The 14,463-nt window shown below is 47.8% G+C and overlaps 1 protein-coding gene across 6 annotated transcripts in view; it reads right to left on the bottom strand.

Annotated features, from left to right (window-relative positions):
• The window catches only part of LOC137482946 (rho GTPase-activating protein 7-like), a 52,197-nt gene that overhangs the window by 1,244 nt on the left and 36,490 nt on the right, over positions 1-14,463 (bottom strand). For 3 of the 6 annotated variants that reach the window (XM_068205609.1, XM_068205610.1, XM_068205612.1), the window contains exons 2-11: positions 13,712-13,783; positions 13,130-13,211; positions 11,705-11,768; positions 9,158-10,509; positions 8,645-8,815; positions 7,816-7,975; positions 6,239-6,437; positions 4,347-4,566; positions 2,535-2,649; positions 224-302 (exon numbers count right to left, since the gene is read on the bottom strand). In XM_068205609.1, the coding sequence (XP_068061710.1) occupies positions 264-302; positions 2,535-2,649; positions 4,347-4,566; positions 6,239-6,437; positions 7,816-7,975; positions 8,645-8,815; positions 9,158-10,509; positions 11,705-11,768; positions 13,130-13,211; positions 13,712-13,783 (2,474 nt within the window). In that variant the 3' untranslated portion in view covers positions 224-263. Of the gene's footprint in view, positions 1-223; positions 303-1,009; positions 2,144-2,534; positions 2,650-4,346; positions 4,567-6,238; positions 6,438-7,815; positions 7,976-8,644; positions 8,816-9,157; positions 10,510-11,704; positions 11,769-13,129; positions 13,212-13,711; positions 13,784-14,463 lie in introns of those variants that run through there. The other 3 variants (XM_068205615.1, XM_068205613.1, XM_068205611.1) reach the window with 2 other exon arrangements.

The following is a 14,463-nucleotide window of genomic DNA, read 5'->3' as shown; positions in this document are numbered from 1 at the left end:
AAAGCAAAGGGGGGCGGGAAAAGGAGAGAAAAGGAGTGTGGCTTCAGCAGCTGCAGATACAGAGGCAGACAAGTGGCTGTGAGCACAGCTCAGAGCAATTCTCAGTGTAGGAGCCAAAGCCCATGAACTCAGAACACCCAAAGGTACCTCCAGGAAGCCCTCCACCAACCCACACTCCCAGAACCAACAATACTCTGATCCATACTCCCTCCATCTACTTTACCTTAGGTGCCAGGTATGAGCAGGTCACCCAGCCTTTGATGTCATCTGTGATGGTGCGGGGAGGCAGGCAGCAGTTTTACCTGGAGGAGCAGGAAGCCCAGGGGAGGAGCAGATCAGTTAAACTACATTCCCTCTGAAGGAAACACAAGGGAAATGCCTTTCCCCTCAGCAGCAATGTTTTGAATCCCTACAGAGTTGCAAACCTCTTTGTGCAGTGTATATCAATCATGGGCAACTACAAGGAGCTGCAGCTCGTGCCTTTGCCTTGGGGTTTGCTGGAGGCTCTGCTGTGAGCCTCCTAAAAAAACTTCCAGAGTCCTCAAGCAGCACAAAAATGCAGCTGTGGTACCAGTGGAGAGAAGGTGGTGCATTGATGCAGGTGCTCACTGACATATACATGTGTGTATATGTACATATGTGTGTGTATATATATATATCTGTCTATATAGAGATAAGAGATCTGTATCAGATTCTTCCATGTCCCGAGCTGGGGAGGGCTCTGCTCTCACAGCTGGTCAGTGTCCAGCACCTCATGTGGTGGGCAGCAGCTGGCACTTCAGCAAGCGCAGAGCTGTGCAAACGCACTCTCCCGGTGGCTGAGCACTGCCCACAAACCCCGCAGGCCTGGCACTGGTGCCACAGTGACAGCAGGGTGACAGCCATGGCACGTCACCAGCTGCCCAGGCCGTGTGCTGTGCTCCCTGTCCCCCACCTGCACCCACACCCGTGCCATGGAGCTCTCCCTGCTCCTGGGGCTGGGGCAGAGCCTCGCCAGCCAGGCCCCCGCCCGCCCTACCTGGGCCCAGGCCGGGCAGGCTGGGCTGGCAGTGGTGACGAGCCGAGTCCTGCTCGCGGGGCCGCGCACGCTCAGCTTCAGTGGCAGAAGCAGCGTCGGCCGCAGTCCAGTGGTGGCCACAGTGACCAGTCCAGGTCTGGGTCCAGAGCAGCACACCCGGGTGTTCCTCCAGGCACGGGCATGGCAGGGGCTGCCACACTGAGCTGTGGCCTCCAGCAGAAGGGGGACAGCCCTCTCCAGGCAATCCCTGCGTTTCAGCTCCCAGTGCCTACCCTGGCAGGGAGGGGGTCACACCAGCAGGACCCCAGCACCCCGCGGTGAGGGGCAGCCCCACAGCTCAGGGCTGGAGTCAGCAATGGTCGTAGCAGGGGTGTGTGGAGTGGCATGGGTGCAAGGGTAGCTCAGAGCTCCCATGGGGCTATTCCATGGGGCCATGCAGCCAGGAACAGGGCCAGCTCCGTGCTGCCAGGGCTGACCAGAGGGTACAGGGCAGGCAGTGGTGTCAGGGCACCCCAAGGGGCCTCAGAGCTGAGCAGAGGGGTTCAGGCCACTGCTGGGGAAACAGAGGCCCATGGTTGGGCTGGGGGTGGAGGGGGCCACTTAGGAGCCCTGTCTGGGCTGGAGACTGATGCCATGCAGGGATCAGACCCCTGGGAAGCTCAGCTGTCCTGGGGTGGGGGGTCACTCAGAAGCCAGGCACTGGGTGAGGAATCAGTGCTGGGGGAGCCCTGGGGCAGGGCCATGTGTCAGTGCAGGGGAGCCGTGGGGCAGTGTCCCCTGCCCAGACAAGCAGCTGGAGCAGAGGATTAGAAGGTCTGAGCTGAGTGTGGACAGCACCCCTGAGGGAAAGGGACCAGGGGTCAAGTGGGACAACAGGGCTGGCAGGGCAGCTGCCCTGTCCCCCACTGCTGGAGCTGAGCCAGAGGGGGCAGCCAGGGTCAGCCAAGAGTAAAGATCATCAGACACGTCCACGGCGATGAGGTCCGAGGTGGAGCCAGGAAGGTGAGTCAGCAAGGGAGGTCAGGATCAGGTCCAGGGGCAGCAACCAGGGATAGCCACAGGCTAAGGCTCACTAGGCAAGTCCATAATGATGGGCAAAGGCCGCGGTCAAGCTGGGAAGTCAGTCTGTGGGCCAAGGTCCAAGTTCAGATTACTGGGGTCAGTGGCCAGGCACAGGCATGGCTGTTGCTCTGGCCAGGCCCCAGCAACAAAACTTCAACCCACTCTCCAGCAGGGATGGCCAGGGCATCCCTGCCAGGGCACATGGCAGCCACTGCCCCACAGGTGCTCTCTAAGCTGTCCCCAAGCCCATGGAGTGAAGCCCATCACATTGGGGATGAAGGGGGGAATGGAGGAGTGGTCACAATGCTCATTTTGTCCTGCAGCAGCAGGATTCCCATCTGTCACTGGCACAGAGCAGCAGCTGGGCTGGCAGAGACATTGCCCAGCTGCTGCTCCAAGCCAGCCCCTCCCCAGGACACCTAGAGCTTTTTCTTGGTGACAGTGAGTGACGTACCTGGAAGAGCCTGTTGCACTCCATTATCATGTGGGCCAAGCCCTGCGTTGCTGCCAGGTTCTCGTTCAGCTCCCTCTGGTCTGGCTTCCCCAAGCTGCACTTCCTCTGACTGGATCTAGGAGAAGAGAAGGTGAGAGGAATGGTGAGCGAGCAAAGTGCTGGGAACCACGCAAAGCACTCTGCACTGAAGGACCTGCACATGCCATGTAGGGCTCATGCAATGGGACCACTGAAGGTCAATTCCCTCCCAGCACGTCCCAAAGGTGTCCAGGGCACTACTACAGTAGTAATGCACACTCAAGAAAGGCAAGTCAAGGAATTTATTCCCCAAACACATCATCACACACTTGGCCAAGAACAACAATGACCCCAAGCTTATTTCTGTATAATCTTCAATATCAAGCTCCTTTGGTACCTGCAAAGCCCATGTAGAACCTTTTAAATCCTTTGGCCCAAACCACAACCAACACATTTCAAACACAGTTCCCTCTTTTAATTCATGCTAGTGGTATTACATCATTAGTCGTGGCTTCTGAAACTTTTATCTATGTACATTCCTGCCAAATGGCTTGAAAATTGGGTGGAAGATAACAGTCCTCAGTGCTGCTCCTCAGAGTCAGACCTGTCAGCTTGAATCCTTTGAAGTGGGAACCCTGCACCAAGGCATTAATGCACAGTTACAGCAGAGCTAAAGCTTCAAAGCATCCTGGCTTCTAAACACTGACAACAAAGAGAAAACTCCATTGCTATCTTTGGTCCTAACATTTCAGAGCAGCGTTGATGTAAAGCAAAGAGGAACATGTCCCAGAGCGTAGCTCCTAGGAGCTCAAACAGTGCAGCAATCCAGCAGGACCTGCTGCCGCCACTCCATCGCATCCCCAGGTGCCCCGCGGTGGCCCCGTGGCTCCCTTGCTGTGTGCCAGCTCAGCACAGGCATGCCTGAGGCATTTTCTGACGTTTTGTGACATTCAAAAGAAAATCCTCAGTGTTTTCTTTCCCTTCCCCTGTGCTATCCAGAGCCTGAAAGATGCCAACAGCACATCTGACAGCCTCTGCTTTGGGACTAGTGCTCCCCTGTAGATCCCCACGTGAGGTGTTCAGCTCGCTACGCTGTCGGGAGCACCATGCTTGCTGCACATTCAGCTGTGCTCTCCTGCCCTCATCTGTCTGTCCACAGCCCAGGAGCATGAGCAGAGCAAACAGCCCTGCCTCAGGAGGCCAGATAAGGCATGAATGCTCTCAGAGATTATTTGTCTACTTTGGCCCAAGGGCACCTTCCTCACTGCACGTACAAACAGTGGATGTTATGCAACCCAGATACTTTTACTTATTATGATAAATTTACAGAATCCCCATGGCTTGATTTGGCAGGAACAATCCCCTTATCACCCAGCAGAACCAGTGCCAGTAGCTGCCTCAATCTGCCAGGTATCTGCAGGGCCTTAAGGCCACACCTGGGCTCAGGTGGCCAGTGCAGGAGCGCATTTCTAATGGCCAGCGCCACTATAATGCTAGCAGTGGGCCACATGCTGGGCTCCTGGGCAACCAGGGGAGTGCAGCAGTGGTGAGGGACACACATAGGCTGGTCAGGAGCACGGCAATGGGGCCTTACCACGGCCCTCTGCACTGGGCAGTGAGTGGCCGCATCGCTCCTGCTGCACCTGAGCAACCAGATTTAAGGCAGACCCCAAGGCACACACACAGTCTATCTCCCCCTCAAAATCACACACTGAGCCTAGGCCAGCTACAGAAAGCATTGCTCCAGCAAGAGCACTGTGGACAGCAGCAGTGCCAGCATCAAGGTGCCAATACCTGGTCGAGGAGGAGGAACTGTCCCGCCTCAGGGTGTTGAGGTGAAATAAAGAAGGCGCCAGACAGACGGCGATGTTGGTTGGGGTCATCTGGTTTTCCTCAACAAAAGCCACCACATCTCGCAGGAAGAACAGGAGGATTTTCAAAGCTTCTCGGTTTTCCTTTGGGAGAAGGAGAATAGCAGCCTGGACAGCCTGAAACTGCTCGTCCTTCGGCACGTCTGAAAACACAAACCATGACAAAAGCCACACGTGACTTGCAGAAGGAGCATCCATCAGCAGGGTCCCACGCAGGGCACTGAGCTTGCAGGTTCATCCATTTCCTTGTCCCAAGCTCACAGCAGACAAGGAAAGGCCATTATTCCATCAAACATGAACCATTTCTCCTACTGTCTGTCAAGTGCATGTTCACACCGAGGGATGCTGCTGCCTGACTTGCAATTTATCTTGAGCACCATGCTAATGAACATACCCTGAACCGAGTTACAATCCAAATAAGGACCTGTCTCCCCATAAAATATTACTCTGCAGTGATACTTTGGAGCTGTTCTACTGTCTTTTCCTTTCAGCTTTAAGTGTGAAGAGAACAGATGCTCTCAGATAACTCAATTCAGAGACCAGTGTTTTGCCAGCAGATTTTAATTCACACTAACCCCCACTGAGACTGTCTGACCAAACAGCTCTGGCAGGAAGGTGGGTCTGGTTCATTCTGCCATGCATCCCCAGCACAAGGATTTCTCCAATTAACACCACTGCAAAGGGTAGAAGATCACTTCTCCCTCTGTTCAGGTAGAAGCACATACACAGAACATACAAAGCACACTCCTTGGTGAAAGCAGCACAATTCTTATCTCTGAAAGAGTAATTGAATCTGGGCACTTGCTCTGGAAGATGGGTGAGTGGGGTGAATAGAATTTGGGCATTTGCTGTTTCTCTCCCAAAACAAGAGACAGGAGGTAGACAGTGGCCAGATTACAATAATTGGAGGAAAACAGTTATACATCCTTTGGACATGGCAATTGTAGACGTCCTTACAAAGGAGGATTTCTGAATGCAAGAGGAAAGCTTACTTCAAACAAATAAATTGCTTTCAGACAAAATTTTAAAACCCTGGCAGGTGATGAAATAAAACCCAACAGAACTTCCATGAACCTACACTGTACACAGAAGAGCAGCTGCTCATTGACTTAGGTCAATAAAAGCCACATGGGTTAGGCTGCAAAACCACTCCTCTCAGAAAGCTTAAAATTTGTCTTTCCAAACCATTTCTCAAAAGCAGAAGAAACTTGTCTGTCCCAACAATATTATTAGCCCTACTTCAAGTTCCTTCCCCAATCCATCTGCTTTTTGAAAGTGAATTCCTTGTGGGCAAAGTACTGGCAATAGAACCTGTTTAAACTGTATTAAATGCAATATTTCAGCTTTGGGTTTCCTTGGTTTTTGAGTTGAGTCTCAAGGACAGTAACAGTGTGAGCACAGGCAGAAAGCTGCTGGCATTTCCCAGCTGTTTCACAGCAGCTGTTCTTGGGCACTTCAGTAAAGAAATATATCAATATGTCAGGTCTTCTCGCTCAAGGAGCTATGCCATGCCATGAACAAGGGGACTAGGTTATTTCTTAATTTTGCACAAGGAAATGACACAGTTTAAGGGGGCTGCTGCAGCATTTCATTACATTCATCCCTCAGGGAAGAGAGCTAGCTGGTTCATAGGATGCAGACAGGAAGCTCCCAAATCCAGAGCCACAATGAACTCGTTATTTCAGAAATGTCCTGCCTGACCTGTCCCCTCTGACTACAGGGGGACTTGGCACTAGTCCTGGTCTGGCCATTGCCTTGTACAGCTGAATATTAAGATATCCAAGGCACTGGAAAATGACAGCTTTTGGTACCTACATTGGTAGATGTGGAGGAAGGATTCACAGAGCCTGCTGGTAAATATAGGCTCGGGAAGGTCTCGGAAATATTGTTTGACCATATCTGCCACGTCAAATGCTGACTGCCCTTCATAACAGACATTGTTTGGGTTGGTTTCATTCATTTCTCTTAAAGACAGAATCCTGGATTTAACACCGGATTTTCGGAACAGGCCAACCTGTGGGTAAAAGAAATTGTTAGAGACAAAGAGAGGAGTCACTGGGAATCAAAATTTTGACAAATAAGTGATCCTTCACCTTCCTTGTATAGCAAATACCCTATGGCACTGACTTTGAGCACCAAAATACTTTTGTATCATTAGAAGCCGCATGGACACTTCTCTGAGGCAAACCATGCCTGATGACCACAGAATCAGCTGTGACATACCAATTTTCATGCTTGTTTGGCTTTTATTATTATATTTATTATTATATTTTATTATTATTTTTGTATTATTAAATAATACAAAAGTACTAATTTTGCCTTTTAAAATCACTACCATTGACATATGTCCATTTTCTTGGGCAGGCTGTGTTTACACATGGCAGCTCTTAAGTTTCAATGTGTGTCCACCAAACACAAACATACATCGAGTGCTGGCTTACACAAACTGACTGTGAGAGCCACAAGGCTCCCTGTAACACCTGATACATCTGAAACATCTAATCTTTCCACAGGCCAGCATTTGAGGGAAATTTTGATATTCCTTTTAATATGATTGTCAACTGAGGGAGATTTAAGAGTTTCCCATGAGCTTGACCCCACCAAAACTTCTGGTGACAGTTTTACTCTGTGCCACTGAGAGAGTATTTACACTCTTTGGTTTATTTATATGAACTGAATGGATACCACAGCCTCAAAATGAAAAACACTTGCATTGTCACTTCACAGAAGTGTCACTTTTGCACTTTGGCATCATATAACACTTCTAGACAGTGTCAAAGCAGAGGAAGAAAAGCCCTCTCTTTAACCAATATGTCTCGTGTCACAAGGTCTTCATTTCTGCAGCTATGCTATGGAAATACCATACACAGCACACACTTCTTCTGCCATCTCCACTCAGGGGATAAATACCCAGCTGAGCTCCAGAAAAAGTTGTAACAGGCACTGCTGTAATGTTTTCTCTCTGCTTAGTGGTGCATTTCAGCTGAAACAAGACTAATTTTCACATTAGCTCTGGCACTACCAGCAGCCACAGAACAGAGGGAACAATGACATTGTCTGGCAGATTTGCCTCCTTGGGGAGCAGAGACATGACACCTCCCCAGGCAAAGACAGCCTGACTGCCTGCAGCACGAGACATGACTGCAGAGGGTTTCAGTGAGGGAAGGCACAAAAACACAGCACAAAAACACAGCACAGGGCTAAAGGTATTCCCAGAGAGAATCAGCACTGGTATTTCCCCACAGGCCACCTGCTCAGATCCACACCTTTCTGCCTATTCAGAGCCTTAGGGGGGAAAAGAAGTCCTTCACAGAAGTATGAAAGAGAGTCTGCTTCCCTGGAGCAGATCTGTTCATGGCCCAGAACTCCTCTGGGCTGCCTCGAGTTCATACCTGGTCAAGAAAGTGGCTTCTCAGATACTCCAGGGCTTGCAGGATGCCATTGGGCAGGGGGTGGCTCGTTCGCTGCACATTCAGAAGTAAAGGAACCCCAAACACATTTTTGTCCTTGTAGTCTGAGGCTTTTGGTTTTTTAATGAACTTTGGTATGGTCCTGGAAATGAAAACCAGTAGATGCAGCTTACTAGGTGTCCAGCACATTGCACCTGCTGCTTTACACTCATCAGAAAGGGCTGAGCTGCACTTTGTCACAACCCCAAATTCTGCCACAAACCTGTACACACAGCATCAGGAGGAACAGAACATCAGCAAAGGCAATTACAGGGATGACTTCCTCATTTCATTGCTGAAATTAACTTTAATAAAGCATCCTCATGGGAAATACATTCCATCCCTTTACAGCACTGCAGGGTTTTTTCATTCTTTCTATATCACAAAATGTATGTAAGTCTGAATTTGTCACTGGTTTCGTTCAAACAGACACTCAGTGCTGAAGAGGCTGGAGTCCCAGTCCAGCCACCTCTCACCTCAGGTCCCACAGTCCCTGGGATGGTCCTCTGAAAAAGCCCTGCCATTGGGAAAATTTAAAGAGAAACTATGATGTGCTTAAGATGAGTAACAGCACGACCAGCAGTGATGGGCCAAAGCACAGCCCATAGCAGAGGAAATCCTGGAGCCATGGAAATAACCACAAAGCTGCTGGCAATTTAATAGGATGAAATTCTTCATCTTGAACATGTGCAATGTAGACAGACAAGGAAATTCACATGCTTACATCAACTCCTCTCTTTCCAGCTCAGATTGTTTTAATCAGACAACTTACCAGTTCCAGCCCTGCTTACTGGAAGGGGAATATCTGTCCATTAAAGCTGTGAGTTTCAGCAATGCCAGCTTTTGTGTGCGGGCCAGCTGGGCAGCTGACTGGCCATCAGTCTGGAGGGAAAGGCTTTCCAGGCTCACACTCTCTTCCACACACCAGTGCTGCTTCCCGTGCCTATGGGATAAATATTGCTTAACCTTAGGACCTTTTGCACCATCCCTGTTTTCTACCTGCATCTGTGAAACACCCAAGACTCCAAAATGACCTGCAGTTAATTGCATTTAAACAAGGTACTTCCCATCCAGGAGGGCCTCTGGCAATACAAACTGCCTGAGTGCTCATGCAGATTATGAGTGTCCTATTTCAGCAGAGGTTAGATATTGGTACCTGTGGAGCAGTGCCTGCCACCAGCAGGGCAGACTCTGCTACCTAGGACAGGCTTTAGAATGCTTTATTCTGGCAAATCAGTTATATTTTGAGTGGACAGAATCAAAGGCAAACCCAAGGATGGCTGACCTGTTGATCTTTTTAGAGTCTGTGATGTATGTCAGGTCTGCAGAACCAATCTCCTTGCCCAGGCCACAGCTGCTCTCTCCCTCAGCCTCCCCTGCTGTCTTATCTTCTGAGCCCTCTGTTTCAAGAGAGCTTTCTTTAGGGGAGGGTGGATACAAAGAGGTCAAGTCACTGGCAAAGTCAGAATCCCCATCATCTGAGAACTTCTCTGTCCACTGATCAACCAACTTTTTGAGACCATTGACATCTGCTATGACACTGTTCAGCTCTGAGAAAACGTCATCGTCACCGACTTGCGTGGCCTCCAGGCTCTCCAGGTCGGTGGTGGGCATGTTGTCATACACACTCAGCCTGTTATGCCTGTCCGACAGGGGACTCCTGGGGCCTTTGGGATCCCTGGAACCGCTTCTGCTCCGGCTCCTCCTGCACCCGTGGAAGCTCCCAGTTCTCCAGTTGACAGAAGAGCTGTCCGGTGGAGACAGGGAGCTATCTGTAAGTACTGTGGGGAAAGTGCCAGGTTTATGGCCTTGTGGTATTTGAAACATCTGGTTCTTTTGTACCGTCACGTCATTTTTTAGGTTTTGCTGGGATAGATCATTCCCCAGCAACAGCTTGCTGGAGTCCATGTGCTCTGCATACGTCCCCCTTCCTTCACAGGGGCTGCCTGGCTTTGTAACAGGGCTTGGAGTGCTCCCTGTGCTGCTATTTACAGACTGATTGCTGCTGTTGCAGCTCTGGGGAGAAAAGGAAGAATTGTTCTTTGTTCGGATGCCAGAAAGGTCAGAAATATTTACACAGTTCAGCATCTTCATCTTTTCTTCATTAAGTCCTTCCAGAAGAACAGGTTCACTTATTATGGGTTTGGCCTTTGACTGACCGCTCCTTAAATTGCAGCTCCTTAAGTGCAGCTTCTCCATTTTCTTTAGAAGGCTCTTCCTCTTTTTAGATGGTGACTTATCCAAAAGCTTCTCTTCACTAGTGATATTTAAAAATTCACTGGGGGGAGGAGAACAACTAAAAGCAGAGTCCAGTGAGGGTACCTTAACTGAGGAACATCTTGAGGAGCTCGTGCTGGTTTCCACATCTTCAAAAGGTTTTTGGGAGTTAACAATGTCACTGTCAGCACTGCTGGTGCTGTGAATTGAGGACACATCGTGCTTCTCACCATGATCCAGAAAGACACCGTCCTCGTTGTTGATGATCTTCAGTACTGGACTGCCTGGGGTGGGAGCACCAGCACCTTCCTCTGCTGGGAAACCTGCCAGGCTCTCGATGCGAGACCACCGCTGGCTGCACCTCTCATAAGCCCATCTGTCACTTATTGCACAAGGTTCATCATCTTCAGAGTCGTCACTCTTAGAAGGAGAAAAAAAACCAAAACCAGTTCAAGGGCAAAGTTTGGCAAATTTTCAATTACAAAAACCAGTTTAGCATAAAAAGTAGACTTAAATTTTCTGCCGACCTCCAAAACCCCCACAACCAACACAGGGAAATGAGACCATTCAGTCATTGAAGATCTACCCTAAGTTAGTTGAAAAACATGCTGACAAATGATGCCCAAGCATGCTGATAAATCTGGGAATTTGACTACAGGAAAAAGTGACAGATTTGATCTAAGGGTGAAAAATCCTGTTTTGTGGCAAATCCAAGGGTTTTGAAAGATAATTGTATTGGGTTTACACTGCCTTTCATAAAGTCAAACAAATCAAACACTCTCACACTTCCGTGACCAAAACTCATCCATTTTCAGGTAAAAAAGTGTTTAGCTGTGGGACTGTGGCAGCACCAGTATCTGTAGCACCCTTTTGGAGCCCTCAGCCTCCCTTGCCACCTGCACCAGATGCTCTCTTTGCTGGATTGCCCCACTCTGAGGGAATGCTGGGACAGTGAAACGTTGGAGAGATGGGAGGCACCTGTCTCTTCTCTCTGGGCTCTCTTGCCCCATTCTGCCCCAAGGAGAGAGCAGAACTCTCCAAAAGCCAGACCTTTTTCCAGAAGATGGCATTATTTTCTTGCTAGTCCTGCAGTTAATCCACGGCTCAGAGGCTCTGCAGAGTTGGTGCTGCCCAGCCAAGCTTGGCTACCACTCTGATTTAGCTGCAGTGGCAGAGCACAAAGCACAGCTAAAACCTACCCAGCTTCTATTGGCAGAACATTTGGATTGCCCCTTTAATTTCTTTGTTAAGTCAACAGGAGTGAAGTTTCACTTTCAGCACTTAAATAAGATGGGAAACTACTTAGGAAAGCAATGATAGCCATGCTGAGGTGGGGCTTTGGGGCAACTGTTGGACAGTAACATGTGTCAAATCAAATCTTAAAAGCGTTTCAAAGGCCACCCCTAACCTACTTGGCAAAGTTTCAAACATTACATAGTTGCAATCTCCATCCCTGTTTTCTCAACATAAAATGGACATAGCAGAGCTTTGTGGGATGGAATAGAAAGGAAAGTTCAGAAATTGCTAGTCCTTCATGCACTTTTAAACCCAGGTGTTTGATACAATAGCTAAACACATCTTTAATCAGAACAGGAACTGTATGTTACAGACATACCCGTTTCCTATCACGGCTTATTTCCACTTTCATTGATGCATACTTGTTCAATGTGTTCAACCTTCTAGGGTTTGAGAAAAAACACAGGAGTTTTAAACTTCAACTATTTTATTGCTTGAAAACAAACATGCACCAAACTAGTTGTGATCTACCATGGAGTCTTCATTATTGTTGAAGACTGACATTCTGTTAGAGGCTCCCATACACTGGCCCCCAAAACCAGCACCAATAACAGCACCATGATGTTCACACTTCCAGCTCTGCCTTCTTAAAACTAGATAAGAAAACTATAATCAATGATTTAATTTTAAAAAGTCATATTATTAGCTTTACTGGTTGTGAAAAACTTCATATTGATTTAAGATTTTGAAAATAAATTAAATTTTGTGTGGGCTTCTTGAAAAAAAATTAAAACCAAGATGTTAACCTGTATCCCTGGAAGGACTGCATTATCTATCATTTTAATTAAAGCTTGTGGCATCAGTAAGGTCCCCAGGTTAGTCATCAGTTGTCAAACAATAGGTGGCATCAACAGGAGGCGCACCGAGAGTTCCCAAGGAGCACTCAGGACAGAAGTGATACCAAGAAACAAAATATACCCAAAGTTCTGTAATATCTGCTGTGCTTTAGAGATGTGTGTGTGAACAACTCTTGGTGCTCTGGTACAGGCAGAGCTGGACTTCAGCTGACCTGACAGCACAGAAAAGGACCAGAACACCTCGCCAGGAGAGGAACTTTCCAGTGCCCTAAGTGTTAGAAATCATCATTTCTGCTGAAGAAACTCTACTAAACAATCTCCCAACCTCACAATGAGGAGGCTTCAGTAACTGCAGTAGCAATTGAAGCAGGATCCTCACACTATCCTGGCACTGTTCCATGGGGAAATTCCACAGGGCCCTGAGTCTGACTTGGCACTGACAATGCAGGTTCACCTGTGTGCTCTGAACAGCTGCAGCAAAGCAATAACTTCAAACCAGTACCTTTGCTTCTCACCCAAAAAATATTCAGGAAAACAGAACAGATCTCATGCAGATAATTTTTTTTGTCTATCTGTTGGAACAGAAATTGGAGGAAATTCCTTCACTCCATTATGCATGATCCTAGAGAGCAGCCTGCCATGCTTGCAGGGAACTGGTTATTTTTAATCAGCTTGCAGCCATTTCACATGACAAAAAAGATACTTAATGCTCAGTGTAACATCCCTGAGAGGTTGGTTGAAGAGGAAGTGCAGACATGTGCTTACTTTACCTTTTAATTCCTAAAACAACCAACTATAGTGGCACTAAACTATGTGCAGAAGTGATTTCCTTCAGTCACAGATTTGGTGACTTTGTTCAGCTCTGATAAAAGCAGAGGCATGAAAAGATGAGTAACAAGTAACTGGGGGGCTGGGGGTACCAAAGATGATTCACAATTAATGTTTACCTGAACAGTGATTCAATCGCATCTCCATCTAAAAATTCGTGATCCCTCCTCACAGTTTTTACATCAATGGGAAACTGCATATCTGTGAACAAAAAAGTGGAGTCTGAAATCTGAGTTGTAATTGCAAAGACTTTCAATTGCAAGATGATTTTTTCTAACATTCTTTGTCAAAACACCAATAAAGCAATCTCACTCAGATCACAGGCTGGAGAGCCTCAGAGGAGTTTTGGTTCCAATCAGTGGTTGGAAACTTCACTTCCAGCACTACAAGAAAAAGAGCCTGAAAAAATTATAAGCAACTAAAAATAACAAAAGCAGAAATTTGACTGAGTTACAGTCTAACAATAGGAAAAGAAAACCAGGGAAGATTTGGTTCTTTAAAGAATTGTACTGAGTCCCTGCTGAGATGTCCCTTCTGCAAGAAAACACACCAGGCCACTACCTTCCTTCAGGTTTGCATGAAGATATAACAGAATTTGGAAGTGCTTCCATCAGAAGTGTCAGGCTCTGAGATATATTATTTATGTGAACAATTCCACTCAAATTCAGTGTCAGCTGCTTGGCAAGTCTTTGTGATCATACCTTCAAACAGCTGAGCATACTGGGGAAATCCAGCAGCTCTCAGCCAGTCGCAGGCTTCTCTGGCTTCAATTTCTGCAATGAGAACACACAATTGTTCATGGACAGTGCTCACCAGAGTCAGTGACAAGCTAATTTCACCTGGCACACTCTCTGAGAATCTTGTGTGTTAATGTTTTGTTAGGATATTGCTAAAAAGGAATAAATCCTTGTATCCAATGCACTTACATGCACATAGCTCTGCAACAGTCATTCCACCATAGGAAAGATAAGCAAACACAGGATTGACAGATTTGAACACATACTGGGGATGTCACACAGAGGGGTAAATCAGCTGTCCCTGAGGTGGGGGCAGTGGAGCATCTGCTGCAAGTAGAAATAAGTGACCAGAGCAGGGTGTGGGGCACACATCTGTGCCCTCACACGGCACAGCCTGCTCATGCATTCCAGTACTGAGAGATGGTGATAAGACACAAACAAATCCTATAAATAAACTTAAAATGCTCTCACAACTTTAATAACACTGGACACGGCCTAAGCATTCCCAGAACAAGAGTTCTCAGGAATACCTGTTGCTAGGGTCTATCAATATTTATTTCCTTGCCAACTACCTACACAACTTGGCAGCCAGTGCAGCACAGCAGATGTCAAGAACTCGCTGCTCACTTTGTGACAACAGTGAAGGCCTGTGGCCAGTACTACTGTAACATTCCCACAGAGGCAGAGCAGAACTCAACCTCACAGAATCACACACC

Source organism: Anomalospiza imberbis, chromosome 15 (assembly GCF_031753505.1).
Source record: "Anomalospiza imberbis isolate Cuckoo-Finch-1a 21T00152 chromosome 15, ASM3175350v1, whole genome shotgun sequence".
NCBI lineage: Eukaryota > Metazoa > Chordata > Aves > Passeriformes > Viduidae > Anomalospiza > Anomalospiza imberbis.
The sequence above is the reverse complement of the archived record's forward strand: the minus strand, read 5'-3'. Positions and strand labels throughout refer to the sequence as shown.